Below are 25419 nucleotides of genomic sequence, written 5' to 3'. Positions count from 1 at the left end.
AAACAGATGCCCTTCAGAAGTGAAGCTGCATTCCTAAGTAGGGTCTAATGTTATAACCGTGTGTGTGTGTGTGTGTGTGTGTGTGTGTGTGTGTTTTCACTTTATTTTTTTATAACTTAATCACTTTATATCCTGATTGTAGCCTCCTTCTTCATCTCCTCCCCTTCCTCCTTTCCCCCCGCCTCCCCCTTTCCCCTCTCCCAGACCACAGAAAGTGGAGCTCTCCTCTGCTACCATCTGACTCTAGCCTATCAAGTCTCATCAGGACTGCCAGGATCCTCTTCCTCTGTGGCCTGACAAGGCTGGTGTAAATTTTCTTTTCCTCGGGATTTTAAGAACTTAGTTTGAAGCCTGGCATGGTGGTGCAGGCCTTTAATCCCAGCACTCCGGAGGCAGAGGCAGGCAGATTGCTGTGAGTTCAAGGCCAGCCTGGTCTACAAAGTGAGTCCAGAACAGCCAATCTACACAGAGAAACCCTGTCTCAGAAAAAATTAAAAAAAAAAAAAAAAAGAACTTACTTTGATTCAGCCTTGCAGTGTATATGTTCACATGGTTCTTCCTTTAGGATGGAGGAATGCCGTGTTAAATGCCGTGTTTTATGGGGTTCACCACTGCCAAGCATGAGCTCACTGTCTGAGGCAATGAAGTGACTGTGGAGAAAATGGCCTGCCCTGGCCACCACTGCCTTGCTGGGGAAGTGCAGGCTCTGTTTGATTTGCTTGTGTCTGTGGCTGCTGGAAAGGTGCCCCCATCCAGACCTTCACATTTTTGGCTTTAAAACAATGTTCCAACGCCAGAGTTTTCCAGTTTCTAAACATGAACTCTCTTTTGGCTGGTTAAGTTTTCAAGTACCACTTGCCTCCTGTGCTGGTGAGAAAGCAAGAGCTGCTGGGAACCCACAGCAGCACAATGATCACAGAAGCAGGAAGCGGCCTCCAAAAAGACAGACTATGTGCGTTTTTATGTTGTGTGTGTGTGTGTGTGTGTGTGTGTGTGTGTGTGTGTGTGTAGGCAGGTATCTTGAAGAGAGTGTCTTTATTTTCTGAACAGAATAGTTCATTTTACACCCCATTTTAAGGAATCATAGGCCTTGACTTCCTATACATGTGAATCGTAAAAGTAATTGTTAAAAAAAAAAAAAAAAAAAGCTGGGTGTTGTGGGACAGGCCTTTAATCCCAGCAGATTAAAGTTGAAGGCCAGATCTCTTGAGCTGAAGGTCAGCCTGGTCTGCTGAGCTAGTTCCAGGACACCCAGGGCTACACAGAGAAACACTGTCTTGAAAAACAACAACAAAACTAAAATTAAATTATGTCTGTAATTGGGCCAAGCTGTTTCCCTGTAAAGCTGTTCAGGTAGATCCAAAACAATTTTTAGGTAGGTCTATAGCCCAAAGGAGAGAAGAAAATTGGAGCTACTTCAGAGGTGTAAGTAAGTAAACCTTTGAATTCAGTTTTCATTTCCATACACTGGGACGAGCGTGCAGGATACGGCACTTGTTAACATGTGCAGGCAGCTTCAGATCAAACGGAAAGGAATATAAATCGGAGCTGCTGTAGTCATGCCAGGGGTGGCGGCTGATGTAAAGAGGCTCAAGAGAATGCCACAGGGTAGATTGGCTGGTAACTTTCTGAGTGTAGATCCAGGCTGGCCTGAAGTTCCTGAAGTTCCCAGTTTTCCAGATGCTGCCATTACAGATGTGTGCTGCCATGCCAGGCGAACAGTCTGTGTTTTAATTGAGGTGTTAAATACAGGAATACAGGTCTGGTGGAAGTTTGTAAGGTCTACAATCATGTTCTGTGCACGTTTTTTTTTGTTTGTTTGTTTGTTTGTTTTGTTTTGTTTTATGTAATTATACCTCAATTTAGAATGTGAAAGAAAAAAGTCCTTAAGAATTACTTGAGATAGCAGAAAACTTGAGTATGGCCTTTGAAACAAGTATAGTATAGCACCAGCTCTGCCACCAACGGTCAGTTGTATGTAGGGAAAGTTTTTAACCTTGGACTTTTTTTTTAAGATTTATTTATTTATTATATATACAGTATTCTGCTTGCATATACACCTGCCCACCATAAGAGGGCACCATATCTTGTTCTAGATGGTTGCGAGCCACCATGTGGTTGCTGGGAATTGAACTCAGGGCCTTTGGAAGAGCAGCCAGTGCTCTTAACTTCTGAGCCACCTCCCCAGCTAATCTTAGACTTCTGACCTCCGTTCTGTTCTACAAAATGAAATTCTAACAATTAGGATGCTCAATTTTTTTTTTTTTAAGTATTAAGTAGGATTTTTTTTTTTTTTAATTATATGAGCTGGGTATAGTGGCACATGCCTGTAATCCCAGCACTTGGGGAGGCAGAGGCAGGTGGATCTCTATGAGTTTGAGGCCAGCCTGGTCTACAAAGCAAGTCCAGGACAGCCAAGGCTACACAGAGAAACCCTGTCTCAAAAAACCAAAAAACAAAACAAAAAGTGTGTATATATGTGTGTGTGTGTGGTGCTGGGAATCAAACTTAGCATCTTGCACATGTTAAGCAATAGCTCTGAGCTATTCCCCCAGCCCCATTTTTAAAAACTTAAAAATTGGGTGGGGTGTGGTAGCACATACCTTTGATCCCAGCATGGGAGGCAGAAGTAGGCAGATAATCTGAATTCAGAGCAAACTTGGTCTATACAGTGAGTTCCAGTCCAGCCAGAGCTACATAGTAAGTCCCTGTCTTAAAAACAAAGAAAAAATTGAACCTCATAATTGGATGTATAAAGCAATGAGAAATTTTCTTCAATTAATGTTGCATATAGCCTCAGTTATAGTGGCAATAGGTGGAGGGGAACTTCTGTATTACTCTAGCAACCTGGGGGCTCTGAGTCTGGACTTGGAATTTTGACCTTATCCAAATGAGCAGCTAGGGTTAGAAACCAACATTGCAAACAAGTCTGTTTGGCACTGCTTTTAGGTGTCCAAGTGTGGCAGAGTCCCTGTGGGGGAAATGGCAGAGGCAGAAAATCAGTCCAAGTAGGAACCCAAACTGCCAAATGTTGGTCTCAAGTACGTGTTCCTTGAAATTGGCCCCATTCCAAGGGAAAGAGCTCACAATGGAAACAGTGAGGCCATTTGCTCAGGCAGCCAAGAGGATGAAAAGGGCATTGAAGCCCAGCAGCGTCTCCAAGGGAGAGGCACGGTGGGCCCCTCAGCCACGGTGAAACCAACCTGCCAATGGAGGAGGATCCCAGAGCCCTTTCCCAGCCTCTGTCTTCAGCTCAACAACAGGCCTTTATGTCAGCGTCCCAGGGAACCTGAGAGGATGCCATGAGCGACTCAAGCTTCACCAACAATAGATGCCCGGTCAGTCTTGGTTGCCCATGCATTGAATTAGGTTTTGTTGAGAAAGTAAAGTGTTTTTGATGTCCTGGGACCCTGCTACGTCTGCACGTATCATGCCGCCTGGGTGAGGTTTCAGCAACTTCCTTGTTTTGGCTTTTCCTTATGGTAGACTGTTTTGTCCTCTGGGGAATGACCTTCCCGTGGTGTTTTCCTGTAGTAATAATGTTGGGCTAACCCAGTGCTACCAGGAATGTCCCTCTATTAGCATAGCAGTAACTTCTGCATTCAGATACTGGCAGGCAGGGGGTGATGGAGTTGTTGAGAGAACAGAACAGACTAAACCAGCTCCAGAAGCGCCCTGCTAGGCTCATTCCTATTGCCTTCCAAATTATACTTGAAAGCCCAGCTCTGCCTTGGTCCGTGTGTCCGTCTCTTCCAGTTCTTATGCTGAAATCCAAACTCCCAATATGATGGTGGTAGCACATGACTGCATCTTTAAGGGTGATCAGGCAGGGCCCTCAGGAATGGGATTGGTGCCGTTATTTAAAAACAAAAACAAACAAAAAAAAACCTCCTGAAGCTAGGTGTGAAGCACCTAGCATAAAACAACACTCTGGAGGCGAGGCAGGAGGACCTCCAGGACCTGCCCTGTTCAAGGGCAGCCTGAGTCACACAAGACTCTGTCCGGCCATTTTAGACCAGTGAGAAGGTGGGCACTGATGAAGCAAATCTACTCATACTAATCTCTCCTTCCCAGCTTCCAGACCGATGAGGGCTCAATCTATTGTTTATGAACCACCTGCCATGCCAGTTTAACAGCCAACCAGATTAAGATAAGGGCCGTAAAGGTGGCACACACCTGTAATCCTAGCACTACCTAGGAGGTAGAGGCAGCCCGCTCTCTGTGAGTTCAAAAGCCACCCTGGTCTATAAAGTGAGTCCAGGCCAGCCAAGGCTGCACAGAGAAACCTTGTCTCAAAAACAAATAACAACAACAAAACAAATAAAAGATAAGGGCCATAGCCTGTGGTTCATGCCTTTAATCCCAGCACTAGGAAGACATAAGCAGTCAATCTCTAAATTGAAGGCCAGCCTGGTCTACAGAGTTCCAGGACAGACAGACAGTGCTACAGAAAAGAAAAAACAAAAACATAACCATCTCAAATAAATAAGGGCCAAGCCAAGTGTGGTGGCACAAGCCTGTAATCTGGGAGGCAGAGGCGGGTGGCTCTCTGTGAGTTGGAGGCCAGCCTGGTCTACAAAGTGAGTTGAGTCCAGGATAGCCCAGAGCTCTGTTACACAGAGAAACCCTGCCTCTCAAAAAAACAAAAAAACCAAACCAAAACAAAACAAAACAAAAAAAGGTTAAGAGCAATTCTTAAACAATGAAGTATAAAACTGGTGCAAGGCTCACAAATCCAATTTTCAAGAAAGCAAAACTCATATTAAACAGACTAGAATGTACAAAGCATGTCCAAAGCAGAGCCATGTCCCAGCTGACTACATGCTAGATCCTAAGAAACAGGCGTACATTTCTGTGGAGCACATACAAGCGCAGGCCTCCCTACCATCGGCCATAGAGGAAACAGGGTGAGTTGGCACTGGCCTAGAGCTGGATGTAGCCCCAGGATGTACTAGCTGCTGATCCTAGGAAGGTAATAAATGATCCTCAGGGTGTCAGTGTCCTCACCTACTGGCACCGCGCTGCGGGGATGAGGGGGGTCTTACACAGCACAGGTTGGAGACGAGGCTGCCCACTGCACTAACAGTGACTTGCCCGCGGAAGCTTCCAGACTAGGTCTGCCCTTCAGCTCGGAAGCGACTGGATCCAATCCACTGCTTAGGCTTGCAGAGCTCTCACTGTCAGATCTAGAAGCTTCCCCTCTGTGGAAGCCTACTTACTAGACAAGCTTGCAGGCACATGCTTCCCTCCAGGAGAAGCTGCTTATCACAGTGGGCATATCCTCCTACTTAACTGTGGCTTTGCCTCCCAGCCACCAGCAGGGACTTTTTGTTTTCTCAGTTTCTTACTCCCTGAGAAATAAAGATGTGAAAGGAGAACCAGGCTGCATTTTTTAAAACTTTCAACATCAGTCCAAGGTAGAGTCCTTAGAACAGGAACATTTCTATTGGCTTCTTCCAAATGCTGCTTGAAAGAAACCCTCAGAAGGATAGGATGGGGAGGAGAGGAACGGGATGGGGGAAGCTCCGCATCTGATACAAGACTGACCTCATGATGCTCCTTAACTCTAGGGAAGATGTCAAGTGACTCCACAGACAACAGAGTACAGCTGGAGGTGACTGTGATGGAAGCCAGTACCCAGCCTAAGAGAAGGACACAGTGATCTTGGAGTCCTGAGCCCCAGCTAAGGCTGGGGCTTAGCAAGTAGCACGTATGGGAGTGTTTTTGAGGACTGGCATTTTAGGCAGAGGGCCTCATCCCTAAGGGTAGAGATGAGGGCAGAGCATGTCTACACTGGCAGAACCCAGGAGAGTTTGGGAGAATGCTGACCATGCATTTGGATCTCTGTGAGGATGTCCTGCAAAGGAGAATGGCTTTATCCTGACAACTCGGCACTTTGGAGACTTGGGGAAAGGTCATAAAATAGAAATGACATCTAGGGAGCTCACTGTCCTCTGTAACAAAGACATGGACTATAGGACAGGATGACAGCCAGGAGGACATGATTTTTTTTTGGGGGGGGGGGGGGTGCAGATAGAGCAATAATTGGAAGACGACCAGTGAGGCACGGACAGTGGTGGCTTGAGGGAACTGACAAGCTCACCGAGAAAGACTCCAAGTCAGCGTATCAGAAGTACTTGCACATCAGTTTATTATTACAGTAGTATTCAGAGCAGCAGAGTTATACCAACAGTAGTGTCCATTTTTTAAGCCATAAAACAAACAAACAAAAAGCCCAAGTTATGTCATTTGTAGTATGATTGGTACAAATAGAAATAATCTTAATAAATGAATTAGTATTTTCTCTCATTTGTGGGCCCTGGATGGTATATAGATACATAAGATCACACACACACACACACACACACACACACACACACACGCCTGTGCATGTGTGTGGGTGTGTGCAGAAGACAAAGTAGAAGCAAAACTGGGAGAACAAAGAGACTAAAGAGGAAGGGTGTTAAGAGAATGGGGAGGAGACACTCAAAGTACTTTATACACCTGCATAATAAAATGGCCGTAATTTTTAACCCAATGAAGTAAGAAATGTAAATGTTAGTGTTTATGGCCGGAGCCTATAAAGTCCTTGCCACACAAGCTCGAAGACCTGAGTTCAGTCTCCAGAACCCACATGAAAAGGCCGACCATGATAACGCTAGGTGTGACTGTGCACACCAGTAACCACAGCAAAGAGGAGTAGAGACAGGAGGGCCACTGGGGCTCACAGGCTATTCGGCACTCCTAATGGGGCAGCCCAGGTCCCAGTGAAACACCCCGTCCCAATAAACCTACAAGCTCCTGAGAAACAACACCCACCCACACCCATGTGCACCTCCGCACGAACACACACACACAATCCAAATACACATTTAACAAGCGAGACAAAGGTGATACAGGTCACTGTATGGACGATTAGGCTTTCAGGCATGTACCATAACAGGCAGCTTCTGTGCAATTTATACTGTAAACATGGTCAGTTTTTCTTGTGTTCTGCTCTGTATAACACAGCACTGGGTCATTTTGTTCTCAAGAGCCCAGGCTGGCCTCAGATTCAGACTCCTGTCTCGGCTCCTTCGTGCCGGATCGATGGCAGTGCTTAATGACTGTGACTAATGATGCTGCCGTGTCTCTCCGGCTTCTTTTCCTTACATCCCTTGTTATTCTTGGCCTTTCTTGGGATTTTTGTTAAAATGGTATCAGTGACTCATGAGCTGCTGATGGCATCTTTACAGTGTATACTGCTGTATCCTTCAATCTGGATCTGCTTTAACCTCCTTTCAATACTGTTTCTCATTTTTCTCCCCAAAGGTCTTGGGAATCTGTTAAATTTATTGTTTCTAGATTTTGCTCCTGTTAGCAACAGAAAATTTTTCCTCCTCTATTCTCTAGTCGTCTATAACTGCTACATAAAAACATCAGATTCATAACTGTGGGCTGGGGCTGGCTCTGTGAAGAGTGCCTGTGAAGCAAGTGAGGCCCTGGGTTTGCTCCCAGCACCACACAGACTTAGCGGCTGCTCAGCAATCACGCTCCACTTTGTTTAAAAGGCGGTTGTGGTATGCATACAATTAAGGTTTGTTCTTTATCTGTGTTTTATTTTTCTATTTCCCGTATGAAGTGACAGCTTCCCAGACTCGCTTGCATGGGAATGTGGGCTGTTTTTCTAGCTTTATTGTATGGGCTTCGGAAGCAAGCTCTGCATTAGAGCTGAAGTCTTTCACTTATCATTTTCCCTTTTGTTGTTAATGGATGTTTTGTTGTTTTTACTCTAGCTCAAACTGGCTTCAATTTAGGGCAGTCCTCCTGCCTCCGCCTGAGTGATGGGAATATTGGTGTCAATCTTTGTTGACACCAGGCTTTTTTTAAAAGTATCTTTTACTTACTTTCAGCTTCCCACATGTATACAATGTTTCTTGAGCCTATCCACCTCAACTTGCCCATACACACTTTTCATTTTTTTTTCTTTTTTAAAACTTTTTATGGGCCACGACGATGGTGGCAAAGGCCTTTAATCCAGGATTCAGAAGGCAGATCTCTAAATTCCAGGCCAGCCTGGCCTACAAAATGAGTTCCAGGACACCCAGGGCTACACAGAGGAAACCATGTCTTAAAACAAAACAACCTTTTTGTTTATAAACGCTTTGCCTACATGTATGTATGTGCATTTCATGGGGGCCTGGTACTTGAGATAGATGTATAGATGGCTCTGAGACAAACCAAGCCCAGATCTTCTGCAAGAGCAATAAACATTGAGCCTTCTCCCCAGCCTTAACTATTTTATTGATTTTACTATCAGAACAATATTGAATAGTAGTAATTGCAAAGTTTTTTGTTGTCTGTTGTTGTCTTTAATGCTTGGATGTATTCTACAGCTGAGTTGTATCCCCAGAACTGTATTTTAAAAAATAGTTGAGACAAAACTTCACTGCATGGGCACAGGCTGAACTTGTGATCCTCTGTCCTAGCCTCCCAAGTAGCTGGAATTGTTACAGGCCCTAGGCACTAGATACAGCCCAGATTTTTTTATTTTTCCCAGAGACAGGGTTTCTCTATGTAGCCTTGGCTGTCCTGGACTCACTTTTTAGACCAGGCTGGCCTTGAACTAAGAAATACACCTGCATCTGCCTCCCTGAGTGCTGGGATTACAGGCATGAGCCCCACCTGCCACCCCCCAGCCCACTACAGCCTGGATTTTTTTAACTTATGTTGTGTGTATTGGCGTTTTGCACCTTGAATGTTCAGTGGCAAGGGGACTTTGCAGGCTCTGAAACAGGAATTACAGATGATTATGAGCTACCACCTGGGTTCTGAGAACCAAGCCCAGGTCTTCAGCCAGAGCTCTTTACTGCTGAGCCATCTCTTCTGCTCCTATAGATTTTATTTTGTGTGTATGGGGGGGTACACGTGCCTTTAGAAGCCAGAAGAGGGCATTCGGTCCCCTGGGGCTAGCTACAAGCAGTTATGAGCTGCCCTGTGAGAGTACTAGATTTTTACTTTATAGATATAATTTTTAAACATTATATGTATATGTGTGTGTGCAGGTGGCTTGGGAGTCCAGAGGTGTGGAAAGCTGGAGTTAGACAGTTGTAAACCACCTGACATGACTCAAACTTGGGTCCTCTGAGGTACACTCTCAACCACTGAGCCACCTTTCAGCCCATTTCAACACTTTTGATGATAGCACTGACAACCGCGTGTAAGCTGAAACAGGATGGGGCAATCCTTTATTCCTTGTGCGTCCCAGTGTCCAGCAGTGTAACAGAAACACCTATGAAATGACTCAGCACTCTCAACCATGTCCTTCCTAAATTTCATCTGCTGTCTCAGTTCTGTGACCTATAGCAACGTCTGTGAAAACTACACTACTTACCTTACAGGACTTTTGGAAAAACCGTCAGTCATGTGGTATCCAATAGGTGTTCCATAAATGCTGGCCATGAACTACTTAGAAATACAGTCAGGGTTAGGGATGTAGCTAAATTGGAAGACTGCTTGCCCCATGTGTAAGCCCCGGGCTCCAAGTCACACAACCAGGCATGATCCTGCATACTCATAATCCCAGCACTCAGGAGGAACCAAAAGATCAGAACTCATGGTTGTCCTTGGCTACGAAGTAAGTTGGAGATCAACCTGGGATATGAGACTGTCTTTAAAAAACCTACAGTCAGCTGGGTATGGTGGTACATGCCTGTAATCCCAGTACTCTAGAAGGCAGAGGCAAGGGGATCTCTTGAGTTCAGGGCCAGCCTGGTCTACAAAATAAGTGATCCAAGGCAGGAACCCTGTCTCGAAAAACAAAAACAAAAAACCTGCAGTCAGCTTTGGAGGTTTTTCTTGCTGTTTCTTCGCTGGTGCATTTGTGGGTTTGTGGTCACGAACAAAAATAGATAAAAATTCTGGTGGAAAGCTACTTTTCCTTTCTGTTTGATTTTATTCTCTTCTGACGGATTAAACCACCCCTGCCTACCGTCCCAAGCAGAGCTGTTTTGTGGCCCAAGGTCAGAGTCCTTCAAGGGACTTTTTGTTTAGAGAAACAGTCTCTTGCTCTAACCTGGCCTCAAAGATATATAGACTTGGCTGGCCTTCGACTCAGGGATCTGTCTATCTCTGCTTCTAGGATTAAAGGTGTGTGCTACCACACCCAATCCCAGGGACTTTTGTTTATACTAGATGTGTTTGTCTATACTAGAAGGGCAATAATGGCATATGCCTTTGGAGGATAGCCTGTATCACTGGACTGTCTTTACCCACCAGCCACACAAGTAATGACATGGAGACTTTTTACTAATTATGAAAGCTTGGCCTTAGCTTAGGCTTGTTGCTCCTATGACTGCCTCGTATACTTTTTTTTTCCCCAGAGCTGAGGACTGAACCCAGCGCCTCAAGCGCTCTACCACTGAGCTAAATCCCCAACCCTTGCCTCATATACTTTAATTAACCTGTTAATGCTAATCTACGCTCTACCTCCTGACTTACGACCTCTGCTTCTTAACTCTGTGTCTGGCTGGCCTGATTCTTTCCCAGAGTTCCCACCTATCTTCTTCTTCCCTATAGGCTATTCAGATCTTTATTAATCCAATCAGAGGATGATGGAGAATGTTTACACAACATTGAAACAGTTGATGTTCCATAAAAATGACAATACCAGATGAAGTGGTGGTGGTGGCCTTTAGTCCCAGCAGCTTCAGAGGCAGCAGGAGGTGGATCTCTGAGTTCAAGGGTCTGCAAAGGAAGTGTAGGACAGCCAAGGCTACAGAGAAAAAAACAAAACAAAAAAAAAACAGGGAGGAAAAAAATACCAAAATTTGGGCCTCTGCCTACAGAAATCAGCATCGAATAATACAAAGACAACCTTTACACAGCACACAAGAGATTATCCCAACAAGCCTAGCCTACAAAAAATAAAAAGTGTTCTTCCCTCACTATTAAGCTGATAAAAAGCATGCAAAGACTATCCTTGAGAATGAAAATTAACACATAGGAAAACAAAACCAAGAAATGAGGTTTCAATGTAATCGTGTAATGCCTACAGTTTCTTTTTATTGCTTAGTTCAAGTAGTTAACTCCCTGTGACCAAGACCAATATTCCTCCATAACAAGGAGTTTGCTTTTCCCTTTCCATTGCTCATCCAAGGTCAGTTTCCACTTCCTTCTACCTTGAAACTACCAAAGACAAACATCCATTTTATTCTGGCAAGTTTGAGAAAAAAAAAATCTGCAGGATACCTGTGACAAGAATGTTTCTCCCAACTCCAATTGAGAAACTTATCAATAGGGAGCTGTGTCAGCCTGCCTATATTCTGGTAGAGATAAAACTAAAAATCTTGGCAGTTATGGTGGCATACGACTTTCGCCCCAACACTCAGAGACAGAGGCAAGTGGATCTCTTCCTTCCGAGGCTAGCCAGGGCTACAAGTGATACACTGACAATGAAGAGGAGGAGCTGAAGAGAGGGCCCAACACCCACATGGCCGTTCACAACCATTTGTAACTCCAGTTCTGAGGAATCTGACACCTTCTGGCCACCAAGGGTACCAGGAATAAGTGGTACACAGACATACATGCGGGCAAAACATCCACACACATCAAATGAAAGAATCTGTTTGACTCATTTTAACTAAATATCCTTATTATCGCTGGGTGATACTTGGTTTCTTTATTCTGATGATGACATAAGGCTCCAGTCACCAACACAGTCCATCTGTGGAAGATTTACTGAGAAGCATACACATCTATACTAATTTGGGAGAAACTATGAAACTCAGTCAAGAGAAATCTAATCTTGCTTTAAGGGACTTGAGAGAAGCACCTTCAAGAACTAAGATACAAAACCTGAGAGTGGTAGCGCACGACTGTAATCCCAATGCTCAGGGAGGCAGAGGTAGGCCTCTGTGAGTTTGAGCCAGCCTCAGGAGTCCAGGACAGCCAAGGCTACACAGAGAAACCCTGTCTCCAAAAAAAAAAAACAAACAAAAACAAAAACAGAACAAAGGTGTAGGCCAGGCATTGTAGTGCACACCTTTGATTCCAACATTCAGGAGGCAGAGACAGGAAAATCTGTGAGTTTGAGGCCAGCCTGGTCCCATAGCAAGCCCTAGGACTACAGAGAGAGATCCTGTCTCAAAAGAACAAGTGCATATAAAGAATGTATGTATGTCAGATTATAAGAAGATCAGGCTGTAATGGTAAATAAAGTAACATAAGCCAGGCATAGTGGCTCACGCATATCATAGGTGCCCAGAGGGCTGAGGTGGATCACAGGTTGGAGGCCAGCCTGAACCATAAAGTGAAACCCTGTCTCAAACAAAACAAAACATGCAATGTATAAATATGTTTTACTTTATGTAAACAAAAGGTATGTATTCATGGTGCTAGAAAGATGACTCTGCATCCGAGATCACTGCTGCTTTTCTAGAGGATCAAGGTTCAATTCTCACCACCTACATGGCAACTCAACTGTCTGTAACTGTCTGCAATTTCAGGAGATCTATCACACCCACACAGACACACATGCAAGCAAAACACCAATAAATAATCTTTTTTAAAGGAGTATGTTCATATACTCTTAATTTTACTACTAAAATATGGAAGGAAATTTCCCATAAACAACTGAGATAAGAAAGTGGTAAAGTGATACTTTGCAGTATATACCTTTTTTTTTTAGTTATTTATTATGTATACAGTGTTCTGCCTGCACGTCTACCTGCAGGCCAGGAGGGGGCACCAGATCTCATTATAGATGGTTGTGAGCCACCATGTGGTTGCTGGGACTTGAACTCAGGACCTTTGGAAGAGCAACCAGTGCTCTTAACCTCTGAGCCATCTCTCCAAACCCAGTGTATATCTTTTTACATAATCCTTTAATCTGAACCTCTTGACTATTTTAACAAGTGGGGAAAAAAATCCCTTTTTATACCAGCCACTACTTCCCACCATAGGCTACCCTGATATGGCCCATAAGCCCTTCTCCAAGCCTGACAAACAGGAAGCATTTCTGACTCATCAAAAAGGAGGTGAATGAAGGACATAGTCACACTGTAATGCCTTTATAAGAGGAAGTTTTATTGTTAATTATTTACCTTAATAGTCTCAGAAAGAAGAACAGATACTAGCTCAGTCCAACATGATTTGCAGTTGGCAAAATCTAGTGAAGCAAGTGTTCTGATTGCTAAGGATTTAATTTGGGTGCTCTTAATACTTAGCCATCTAACACTTCGAACATAATCCAAAACAGTGCATCATCCTCTCCTTTTCACTTTAAAACCACACCTACCTCCCCTCATTGTAGAAATATCTTCATTAAATATCATTCCCAGAGTACTGGTTCCCTGGAGCATTTAGCCATGAGGACAGTGCACAAAAGAAAACTGAAAATAAAACTCTGTATGATAATTTACTAATCTAAGGAGACAAAACCTTCCAATATATTAAGAAATAAATCCAGTTACAAATGCACGAGTGGGTCTATGTGAAGGCTCTGGTAGAGTAACTGAAAACAGCCGGTTATTTACAAGATACACAAGCAGGAGCGGTGCACCTAGCCCAGCACTGGCCCTCAGAAGCCAAAAGTGTTCTCTCCGCTGTAGGCCACATACAAGAATCCATCTTCATCTTTTTCCTTCTCGTAAAGCTGTCCCATAGTTAGGCTTGAAAGAGAAAAAACAAAATCATTGAAAATCGAGTCCAGATATCAAGTGGAAAAATGAGGCCTAAGGATTAGGAACTTTGTGGTTGGCAGTTGGTAGGTAAAAATAATTCAGGTACCCGCTGTGACCTGCAATCTGTTCTACTGAAGGAAAACAGAGGTCTGGAAAAAAGAAGGGCGGAGGGGTGGCTCAGTGGTACAACCCTAACCTATCAAGCACAGGGCCCAGGCTGAATCTCCAGCAGCACAAAGAGGGCAGAGAGTACAACAAATTAGAACCAGGTACAGTGGCAGGCACAAGCCTGCAATCCCCACAGCCTGAACAAGCCATCCCCTTGAAAAGGCATCTGATGATGTAAGTGACAAAAATGATGGGCAAAGTAAGCAAAACATGAAAGGACCATCCCCACATTGTAAAAAAAAAACAAAAAACCCTTGTAAGAAAGAACATGTTGGGTTACCTTCTTCAGAATATCTATTTGGATAATTACAGTTTAGACTCAACATCAAAGGTTCAGGTGGAAACTTCCTACCAACACTCCCAGGCCACAGTCTCTGAGCCCCCACAGTGTGAACAGAGACCCTTGTGCACAATACACAAAGCTCTCAAGGTATCTATGATCCAAAGAAACCTTCCCTAGGTCAGGAATGTACTTCAGTGGTAGAAGGCTTGCCCAGCAGGGGTGAAGCCTAGGTGCGATCCCCTTATTTCAAAAGAATAAATAAAAGACTGTTCAAACTTCCAAAGAGCCTCCAAAGATAGTATTCCTTAAACTAAACATGTGGGTGGAAAATCAGCCTTCCTTATGCTGTGAAACACTGCAGTGGAAAACGAATGTAGTTCTGCCAGGAAACTGAGTTGTCTCAATGAGAGTAGTAACACCTACTGCCACCTCACACAAGCTCTGGCCGCGTGACCATAATGACCAAGTATGACCACAGCGGTGGGTCAACACAACCAGCTGGTCTAAGAACAAGTCCCTGTTACAACAGTCGTTTAAATGTGGACACAACAGAGACGGAGCTCAGCGGTCGAGGGCTTGCACGGCATTCCCACACGTGGTTTCAGAACCCCACCCCACCTCACCCTGCACTGCATAAAAAAGCCTAGGGACAGTGGCTCATATAGTGGCCTAGGTAATCCCAGCACTGACAGGAGGATCAGAAGTTCAAGGTCACCTGTAGCTGCCTATCAAATTCTAGGCTAGTCTGGCTACATAAGACCTTGTCTCAAAAACAAATAAATATATAGCAAACCAAGGACCAATGGGGGAAATAAAAGGGATCCTCAACTTTGTGAAGCCCTAGATTCCTCCTTGGCTTGGCTGATGTTCTTTGACTAAGACCAATACATATACAGGCCACATTTATCAAAGTGGAGTTTTTGCTTTCTTGTTTCACTTTCCACCCCATTTGCAAGCTTGGCGTGGATGGCTGTGTGAGAGATTATTAAGCAATAATGTGGGGGATGAATATGAATAAGAAAAAGCCTGTCATCTTCTCCAATCACAACAGCTCTCGACATGAGGCTTTTTGTTGTTTGTTTTGTTTTTCAAGACAGGGTTTTTCTGTATAACTTTGGCTGTCCTGGACTCTTTGTAGACCATGCTGGCCTCAAGAGGTCCACTTGCCTCTGCCTCCTGAGTGCTGGGATTAAAGGTGTGTACCTGGCTGAGGCTCTCTTAATTTGGAATTTGTGAAACAACTCTCTGGATGGGTTGGAGAGAACAAGAGCATTTGCTGAACTTGCAAAGGACCTCGGTTCCCAGCACCTAATGACAGCTCACAACCATCCATAACTCCAGTTCCAGGGGATGTGATAGCCTCTTCTGACCTCCATGGACAGCAGACACAAACACGGCACATAGATATACATTCCCATAAAACTTTCATGCACATAAAGAAATCTAAACCACAAAAAGAAAACAAACAAACAACCTCTCTGAACAGCACTGTTAAGCAAACTGCCTGCTGTTAAGGGAAGAAAACCCTATATGGCTACTTCTAAAACAGGTATCAGCAGCTCTATTCAGCAGCTGGTGTGGCATCAGAACTGAGATGCGCTAAGTGGGAAAACACAACTTCAGAGAAATGAAACATCACCTTTAGTTACATGCTGAATGACAATTCATGTACATCACCATTGCCTTGAACTCAGAGATCCTCTTGCTTCTGCCTGAGTGTTGGATTAAAGCCATACATGCCACACCTGGCAATTTTACCTGTTTTTCTAACTTGTTGAGTATTAAAGAGATACTAGAATTGTTTAAACCCACATGAAGTTTGCATGCTGTTTCCACAGTGTAGAAGGAAGCTGGCTCGTGAAAACACTTACTGTGTTAATTTCCAACTGGGACTGCCTTCAGCTCTACAGAGCTTTATAAGTATCTCCAGGAATTCAGTGAAATCAGATCTGTTGTGGGACCAAGGCTTTTTTTTTTAGATCTACCTGCCTCTCTGCCTCCCAAGTGCTGAGATTAAAGGTGTGCACCACCACCACCCAGCTAGAAAACATTCTTATCGACAACTTATCACCTCCAAGTCATAGGCCTCTCCCAATGACCTAACATTAGATCCTTGTACCTCTGGCAAGAATCTTCCTCATAACAGTGCTCCTCATATACTAACAAACATTCCGTTGAGAGTTCACTCCAGTGAAGCACAGGCAGGCAAAACTGACCCTGTGAAGGAGATAGCTTGTAGCAGAGGCAGGCATATGTCGGTTTAGGACATATTCTATAAACCTCAGGGAAGATGACCTTCCCTCTCAGAATCATCAAGGCCTGAGCACCTGCACTGAGCTGGCCCTGTCAGAAGTCAGGAGTCCTCAAGCACAGAGGCAGCGCCAACACACCTGACAGGCAAGCTGCCCGGACCTGGAGGGTTAGGTCAAGTAAGCCCCACCACAACTCCAAGGCTTCCTACCCGAGCTCCTGGACACCCACAGCCAAACCCACAGTGAGCCTAGTGCTGTGGCACCCAGCACTACATCAAGGCACCAAGAAAGAACGCTGCCGTGGGAAGGGCACTGCCGCCTTCTAAACTCTTGATGCTGATCAATTAAGACCCGAAAGATGCTAATGGCAAAAGCAAGCCATGGAGCCAATCTAAGGTGAGATGAATTTCTCAAGTGCTGGTGAAATGAACCCCAGCTGTTCTCTGAAGGCTGCCCCCTATGCCTATACTGGTCATTTCTCCAGTGGAAAGATGAGTCTCAGGAAGAACCTAGCCCAGGATTTGGTGTGACAATGAAAGGCAAACTTTAGCTTTCTGCTTCTCAATAACCCTGTGAATTGAGCTCATGTGGACACCCAATTCCAGTGCAATTGCCTTCAACTTAACCAAAGGCAGGGTATGGAGGCCCTGAGTCAGAAATAGGCTGGAGTGATGACCACCTGGCCAGCCATCTGCTGTGCAGCTCATGTGCTTCCCTGTCTTTCAGCAAGGCAGGACAGTGGGGCAAGGTAGAAATCAATGACCACCACCACTGTGGAACCTCAAAGACACAGGTTATGAAGTTAAAGTTTAACAGGACCCAAACCAACAATACTCAGGCTGACTAGACCTTCATGTCAGATGTTTCTGATACAGTCTCTGCCATTCCCAAAACACACCCTTCCCCCCCGCCCCCGCCCTCTCTCTCTCTTTTTGGTATTTTCAAGACAGGGTTTCTCTTGGTTGACCTGGACTCACTTTGTAGACTAGGCTGGCCTAGAACTCACAGCGATCCACCTGCCTCTGCCTCCCAGAGTGCTGGGATTATAGGCATGTGCCACAGTGCCCAACTTACCCCTTTTCTTTTAAAATAATTACTTGTGTGTGTACAGGTCAGAACCACCTGTATGACTGAGTTCTCTCCTTAAACCATGTTGATTCCAGAGACCAAACTCAGGCCATCAAGCTTGAGACAAGCACTTTTACCTGCTGAGCTCCGTCACCAGACCAACAGCCTTGTCTGAGAGAAGTATTTACCCAGAAATGATCACACTTGTTAAGTTTAAGCACATTTCTCAACACAAGATGGACCCTAAGACATCTCACCATCCTTTTAAAACTGAGAAAGAACCAGACCACCATCTTCCACAGCACTGGTCTCTCCAGACCAAACAAGAAGGAGATATTTATTCAATAACACACCCATTTCTATTTTTTATTGTTGTTTTGTTTTGACACAGAGTCTCTCTATGTAGACCAGGCTGGCCTTGAACTTAGAAATCCGCCTGCCTGGGATTAATGGTGTATACCACAACACCCAGCTTTCTGTTTCTATTTTAAACAGGGAATTAAGAACCCTCTTGTCTGTGCTCTAAACAAAGAACAAAGACTATTACCAGGCTTGGGTTCCCCTCTACTGCCATAACTGGAAAACTTTTAAACCAAAGTCTTTCTCAGTTCTGTCTGCACCAAGGCATAGTTCCTCTTCTGTGTTGAGCCAAATTCTTGATGTAAGCATTTAGGCAGAGAATTCAACATTCTAATGCTACATAAAACAGGCAGTGGCATGGTGGCGTACGCCTGTGGGTGCGGGAGGCAAAGTTAGGGAGATCTCCAAGTTTGAGGCCCACCTGGTCTACATGGTAAGTTCTACCAACAGCCAAGAGGTATATAAAGAAACCCTGCTCAAAAACAAAAAACAGGGCTGGAGAGATGGCTTGGTGACTGGGAGCACTGGCTGTTCTTCCAGGACACCTGGGTTCAGTTCCCAGCACCCACATGGCAACTCACTGCTGCCTGTAACTCCAGTTCCAGGGGCTCTGACACCCTCACACATGCAAGCAGGCAGAACACCAATATGCATAAAATTTAGAAATATATAGATCATTAAAAAAAAAAAAAAAAAAAGCCACGGCAGTGGTGGTGCACCCTTTATTCCAAAACCCAGAGGTGGGTGGATCTCAATGGGTTTGAGACCAGCCTGGTCTACAGAGTGAGTTCTAGGCCAAGGAAAGGCTATGCAGAGAAATCCTGTCTCAAAACACAAACACATAAAACAAAAGTAACAGGAAAGAGTCCCTTTTCTTTCTTTCTTTTTTTAAGAAACAGGAACTCAAAAACAAGGGAAATAAGACTCTCAGGTTTACCTCTGTGTACATGTTGCATCTGTATTAACACTAACACGACTCTCCATGCTTATCCCTGGGTTCAGCTTTACATATAACCAATGTATCTGTTCAACCTCAGTATGGAAGGGCCAGGGCTCCTGCAAACAAGGATTCATTCTTCCTCCCTACTTCCAAGCCACTCGGGAAGCTGCAAGCAGCACTACATGAAGGTTAAAGGAGGCTCTGGGTTTCCCTAAGGAAACTGCTACATTGACTCTGAGGAGATGGTGAAGCTGACTCAGCATCAGCTTTAGACCCTGTGGTACTTTCCTTTAAGCTACCAAGGGTGTTTGCATTTGCATTTGCATTTGCATTTGTGATGATGTCTCATGACACCTTTGTTTATACACAAATTTGAGTTTTGGTTTTTGTTTGAGACAGGGCCTCACTGTATTCCCCAAGATGGTCTCCTCCTACCTTAGCCTCCTAAGAGCAGGACCTACAAGTATGTATCACCCAAATTTGCTAACAAATTCCTGTTTTGTTTGTTTTAATTTGTTTTGGTTTTCCTATGTAGCCTTTAGTTGTCCTGGAATTTACTATGTGGACCAGGCTGGCATGTAGATCCATCTGCCTCTAGATCCATCTGCCTCTACATCCCAGATGCTGGGATTAAAAGTACAGTCATCACTGCCAGGCCCTAAATCCTTTTAATTTTGTTAGTTTCAGACAGGGTCTTTCTACATAGCCCTGGCTGTCCTGGAACTCACCATGTAGACCAGGCTCACCTCAAACTAAGAGATCCACTTGCATATGCTAAAACCACCCAGCAACAAATACCAATATTAAGTTTTTAATAAAGCTCCCAAATGAATACAGATTAGCCTGTAGGGCAAGAAGTAATTAACTGGAACTTTAAGTACTAAGGGCTTAGTGTCCTCTGCCCTGAAGACTCAGAATTTGGTTTCTGGGGTTCTGATCACACAGTCCTGGATTACTTCCCTCAAATGTAATCAGCTTTAGGGTAGTCTCACCAGACTAGAAAAGCAAATGGGAGAAATAAAAATGGGTTTGTGTGTGTGCGTGTTTCTAGAAAGCAGATGGAGTGAAAATGGCTCTGAAGTAGTCTCTGCTGCCCTGAGAAGCACTTTTCACTTCCAACTTGATTTATACTTCAGAGACAACAAGAAGGAAACAGGTAATGAGACCTATAAGCCATTCCAATTACTAGAAACTATGGCTCCCTCAGAGCAATCTTCAGAAGCGCACTCCATTTCCTTCTACACGTACCAGAAGCCCAAGGATTGTGGTTTAGTAGAACATCTGCTTAGCAAGACAAGGCACTGAGTTGAATCACCACCACTGACAACTGTGCCAGAGGATCAGCATTAAGGAAACAAACCCAGTGCCACTGGAAGTAGTTTCCTACTTCCTCCCAGTAAGCCACCATCTCCAGAAAGGAGAAAACAGAATCACCAAAGTGCTATACTAGGCCTAGAAGCTATAAAGGAAGATTTGCTTCCTCATTTCCTTAAGGAGAGCAGAGTACCCCACAGATGCCTTGGCTGCCTCCCCTGGGAAAATGCATACCCATCAACACACTACCTAAAAGCTCGTGAATGAAGACTAAGAGGCCCACAGAAGACAAGACCACTAAAGCTCTAGATGCTAACAGACCAGTAGCACCCAGAGGGCAGGCTCCAGCTTTTCTCCTATTTCCTCAGGCAAGTACTGGCCTTGCAGAAGCTTCCACTATTCTCCTGTACTACCTCTCAACCAGACACCAGAGATAGGCAGAAGAGATATGCAAAGAAATCGGGCCAAGAATAGCCAGAACGTTTCACCTTCAATAGAAATAAGGTCTAAATTTGACTTAGGCCTCTTTTTTTTTTTTCTTTTTTTGAGACAGGGTTGCTGTATAGCCCAGGCTATCCTTTAAATCTAAATCCTCCTACCTCCAACTAAGAGCTAGGATTACAGGTATGTGTCACTATACCTGGCATCTTTTGCAGTTTTCAGTGAATGTTTCTACAAACTAGGCTAGTTCCCAAACCTAGTTTTAAAATAAGATGGGACAAGGAATTCCCACTAAAAAGATGCAGCATGGTGGCACAGGCCTTGAATTCTAGCACTTGGAAGGCAAAGGCCTGTGTATCTCTGTGTGAGGCCAGCCTGGTCTACAGAGTTCCAGGACAGCCAGGGCTACACAGAAAAACCCTGTCTGGAAAACAAAAAAGAAACAAAACAGAAGAACAACAACAAAGATCGTTTCTAGGCAGAATTAGCCTTACCAACAGTCAGAGCAAGTGGTATCAAGGGAGGTCCAGGTCTTTATAGTTTTAGACTGCTGACTGGACAGTAGTCACTTATCAGACTAATGGATTAGGTAAATACGGACTTTTAGAAGAGCAAAGAGCTGACTAGTTTAGACTTAACTGAGCAGATGATGAGTTAGAAACGAGCCTCATCAGCCCCTATACTTTCCTGGTAGAGAGAAATGGGACCAGTTTACATTGAGAACCTTATTGCAGGCCTTAGTTCTACTTATGGCTTAAGCCCAAGAAAGTTCTGAACTGTTTTAAAGAATTACTGACAGTCATTTATTTAGGGTATGGGAGAGGCCAGAGGTCAACATGGGGTACCTTAGTCAATCCTGGGAGGAGGTTATAATGGTTGCCTGTTAAAGTCCAGTACTGGAGTCTAGGATGGTAACTCAGTAAAGCGTTTGCTATGTGAGCATGAGGACTTGAGTTTAGATCAGTAAGCTCCAGGTTATATGAGAGACTCTGTCTCCAAATGTATGCTGGAAGGCTTAATAAGGTAAAAGCACTAGTCAGCAAGCCTTACAGCCTGAGTGCCAATGGTAGAAAGAAGGAAAGAATCAACTCTAAAAGTTGTCCTCTGACTTCTACAGTGTCACCTAAATGCACACACTCACACTATTTTTAAAAAATGAACAAAAAATAAACATTAGTCTGAAAACATAAACACAAAGAAGCACACATTTATACAAATTATATAAACTCTATTGTTCCATTCTCTTAAGTACATAAATTTTGTACCTAGTGTCTTTTCCTAAAACTACTGATATACAAATTAAGAGTTTCATCACAGCTGGGCATGGTGGCACAGGCCTTGAAAACCAGGGAGGAATAAATTCCTGGAATTCAAGGTCAGCCTGGTCTAGAAAGTGAGTTCCAGGATAGCCAGAGCTACACAGCAAAGCCCTATCTTGAAAAACCAAAGTGGGGGAGGGGAAGAGTAGCAGTCAGAGCTCTAAAAACGGTTTTTCTGGCTCCCAAGGTTTGAGTTCATAAGCAGCAAATGTACTTCTAAGCCAAAGGTCCATCTAGTAAACACCTCTTACCTGGACTGTGGGACTGTCTTGTCCACAAACAGGAAGATGGCTTTCTCAGAAGGAAGCTGGATCCTTTTCCTGATGATCCACATGAACTGAGCCACAGTGATGTCAGATGGAACCAAGTACTTCCTTTTGTCAATGTCAACAATCTGAGAGCCTGAGACCTTTTCCACGATCACCTGGGAAAGTTAAGATAGGTCAGCAGCAGAACTGGACTTGCCCGGCGGGCACAAGGGCCTGGGCTTGATTCCCAGCACTGTGACTACATGAGAGGAAGAAGGAGGAGGAGAGCTCCAGCGAACTTAAGCACAGGACTGGATTGCCTTACGTAAAGCTCTGACCTCACACAGTCTGATGAGGTTAGTGTGGGCAAGGAAGTGTGTGGGAAACAGCACAGTATGAGTAAATATAACTATAGCTTAATATGACACACTCTGATGGTCCAGAACTGATAAGAATGTTATCAATCTCTGATTTCAGCATTTGTAAGAAAAAAATGGCCACAGAGCTTCCTTTTTGGGGGGGAAGAGGGTATTGCTCCTGGACAGGGTTTCTCTGTGTAGTCCTGGCTGTCCCGGAACTTATTCTGTAAACCAGGCTAGCCTCAAATTCCAAAGATTTCCTTGTCTCTGCCTCCTGAGTGCTGGTATTAAAGACATGCACCACCACTGCTAGCTTTCTAACATTTTATCTTGGCAGATTATCTCACTAGGATTTCATCTGTGGTCTGTCGATCCAGATCTCAGGATAGACCCATGCTGCTAGAGAATTAAAATGCCAAGCAACGCTGGAAAGAAGAATGGTTGAACTAATGGCAATGCTCTACAATCCCAGCCACCCAAGAATCAAGGTTTTCACTTGGCCTGTTGCGTCTCTCTAAACAGGTTAACATTTGTCCTCCTAATTCTCTCCTCAAAGGAACTGTTTACAAACAAAGAGCTACAATAATAAGACTTCCATGTCCTTCAAAAATCAATAATGACATCAGAAACCCGTCTCTCCAACTAGGGCAAAAAGCAAAAATATAGCAACATACTTATTGATTAAAGACAAAATGGTAGCATTTCAGATTTGTTGGTCAAGCAAGGATGACAGAATCAGGGTGAGCAGAAACTAGAAGTTAAAGGCTCAAAGTTAAAGATGAATGTCCTAAGACAATGTTACCTTATCCAAGACTTGGTGACAGTCTTCTTCTACCACGGTTCCCCAAAGTGGCAGTGACCTGTTGCCCTGTCCTAGAACACGGTTCCTTACATAATTGGCGAGGGAGCCTAGAGGCTGCAAGCAGCTTACTGCCCTAGATCGGAAGATTCAGCACCGATGCCCCTGAACAGCACCAGCCCCTTCCGCCCCAAGCTTGGGCCGGCCCCCAGCCCAGCCCGTCTGGTCTCCGGCTACACCTTGAGACCTTCCTTAACTTCTCAACTGTTGCACGGCCTGGCGCGCCCGCCCGACACCGCTCCAAGACTGTTAGGGTGACAGCGGGGCGAGGGGGCGGGGAGTCCACACTCACCGGAACCCGGTCGGGGTACTTGGCTCTGATCTTCGCGGATTCCACGCATCTGTGTTCTGGGAGAGAAGTACACCAGGCTGACAGTCGCACCTACCCGCCAGCCGGGGCCCCGGTTCCCGGAACCCCATCTTCCTGTCCGCCCTTCGCCGCCCTCAACCTGCGTGCGTACGCCCCGAGTCCTAGCCCCCCGGGTCCCCGGCCGCAGACCCCTTCTCGGACTCCCGGCGAGGTCCGCCGAAGGCGACACGGGTCCGCGGGAGGCGCCCAGGCTCGCGCGGCCTTGGCGACCCAGCGGCCCGGCGGGAGTGGGGGAGGGGCCGCGGCCCGGGGCCCGGCCGAACCAACGGCGCTTACCCAGCGAGTGGTCCTCCTTAAACATCCACTTCATGGCGGCGGGAGGCGACGGAGCCGGCTCTCGGAGCCGCGGTCTTCGGCGAGGCGACCACAACAACAACGGAGGCGGCGGCTGCAGCGACGACTACTCGGCAGGCGGGACTTCCGGCTGCCGGAGCCTAGCAACCGCCCGGGGCGGGGCTTCCGGCGGGCCTGGTAAATGCACCAAGGGCCTGCACCTACGTGAGGGGGCGGGTCCTGGAGGAGAACCCACCCTCCCCCAGGGGCTCTCCCGAGAACGGAAACTGACGTAAGTGGCTGGGGAGTCTGAGGGACCCTGGAATCATCGGGGTTTCAGGACTGTGCGTGACGGGCAGGTTAGGGTCGTAGCTTAGAACGCTTATAAGTAAAGGCCTCCGGGAGGGGAAGTGTGGGGCTTCGGGGAGATAGGAACATTAAGGTTTGTCCGGGTGACAAGCGGGAGCTCGGTATCCAGGGATGGCGAATTCCAAGCACTGTGTGGCAGAGAGTACTGGTAACAACCTAGAGGTCCAATATAGGAGCTGTCGCACCTAAAGTTTGACTTAAACAAATTCTGATTTTCCTCTACTCATGAATACCTATTTAAACATTCGTAAACATCTCTGAACAAGTATCACAGGTACGCATCTAGTCAGCGGAATTTCCCGGATCACAGAGATTCTTTCTCAGAAACTATCGGAGGCTAAATGTGACTGTCAAGTCCGAGCATTCCCGCCCGCCCCACCCCCGCCCTACCCCGAGAGCTAGTCACAAGACCGCCCAGGCGGTGGAGCCGGCAGTGGGAGTGGCCGGCACGCACGGCCTGAAGTGCTGGTGTCACCTGCCTAGGCCTATGCCATGAGGTTCACCCTCAGCCAAGCCGAGTCATCCTGGCAGTCCGCTCTGGGTCATCATCTGTTTATGCCCTGGTGAACACAGAACACGAATATGCAGTTAATTGGGCACCTGGCCACGTGCTTGTGATTCTGCCGCATTTGTAGAGCCTGTGTTTGAACGTTGTCATCCATCATTTCCTACAGCTGGAATTCCTGACGGATGCTGCGGCTATAGCTTCATTCTAAAACTATTTTTGCTATTTTGAATTGGGGGAGGGGGAGGCAGCTCAGCAGGTAAAGGTGCTTGCTGGCAACCTGAGCTCAGTCCCCGGGACCCAAGTGTTAGGAAAAGAGAGCTTACTAATGAAGTTCAGCCTCTAGCCTCAGTGTGTGCACTGTGACAAGTCTGTGGACACATACACACCCAGGTACACACGAAATAATGGAAATCTAAACAAAATGTAACTTAAAAAAATCAAAGATGGTGTGTCTGAGCAACTAGGGGTTTCTCTTCTATGAAACGAAAACTCCTTTGACTATTATGTCTCATACAAGAACGCTGTTCTGGAAACTGGGAGTTTTCTGTGAGCAAAGCAGAGAACACCCCTGCTGTAGCAGAGTTCACATTCTCATGGAAAAAAGACAAGGAACTAAATGCCAGGTAA

At 45.4% G+C, this 25419-nt stretch overlaps 2 protein-coding genes across 3 annotated transcripts in view; one reads left to right on the top strand and one right to left on the bottom strand.

Moving 5' to 3' along the window:
* The window catches only part of Adat1 (adenosine deaminase tRNA specific 1), a 47495-nt gene extending 27653 nt beyond the window's left edge, over window positions 1–19842 (top strand). For both annotated transcript variants that reach the window (XM_055621398.1, XM_055621395.1), the window contains one exon: window positions 19784–19842. In XM_055621398.1, the coding sequence (XP_055477373.1) occupies window positions 19784–19799 (16 nt within the window). In that variant the 3' untranslated portion in view covers window positions 19800–19842. The remainder of the gene's footprint in view (window positions 1–19783) is intronic.
* Gabarapl2 (GABA type A receptor associated protein like 2) lies at window positions 13045–24083 on the bottom strand. The gene is made up of 4 exons (XM_055621400.1): window positions 23919–24083; window positions 23565–23620; window positions 22058–22230; window positions 13045–13649 (listed from the first exon to the last, which is right to left on the bottom strand). Exons 1-4 carry the CDS (start codon window positions 23950–23952, stop codon window positions 13559–13561), a joined length of 354 nt encoding a protein of 117 aa, XP_055477375.1. The 5' UTR covers window positions 23953–24083; the 3' UTR covers window positions 13045–13558.
* Window positions 24084–25419: the final 1336 nt, after the last annotated feature.

This window comes from Psammomys obesus, unplaced genomic scaffold (assembly GCF_907164565.1).
Source record: "Psammomys obesus unplaced genomic scaffold, mPsaObe1.curated_primary_1811, whole genome shotgun sequence".
NCBI lineage: Eukaryota > Metazoa > Chordata > Mammalia > Rodentia > Muridae > Psammomys > Psammomys obesus.
Note: the sequence above shows the minus strand (reverse complement) of the source record. Positions and strands in the feature narration are given on the sequence as shown.

Bases quoted from the DNA above. Each gene is read 5' to 3' on its own strand.
- Gabarapl2 (XM_055621400.1), bottom strand. From the start codon at position 23,952: ATGAAGTGGATGTTTAAGGAGGACCACTCGCTGG. The intron at 23,621-23,918 runs GTAAGCGCCGTT...CTTCTCTCCCAG, and splicing joins TAAGGAGGACCACTCGCTGG to AACACAGATGCGTGGAATCC. The intron at 13,650-22,057 runs GTAAGAGGTGTT...TTCTCTTTCAAG, and splicing joins AAGACAGTCCCACAGTCCAG to CCTAACTATGGGACAGCTTT.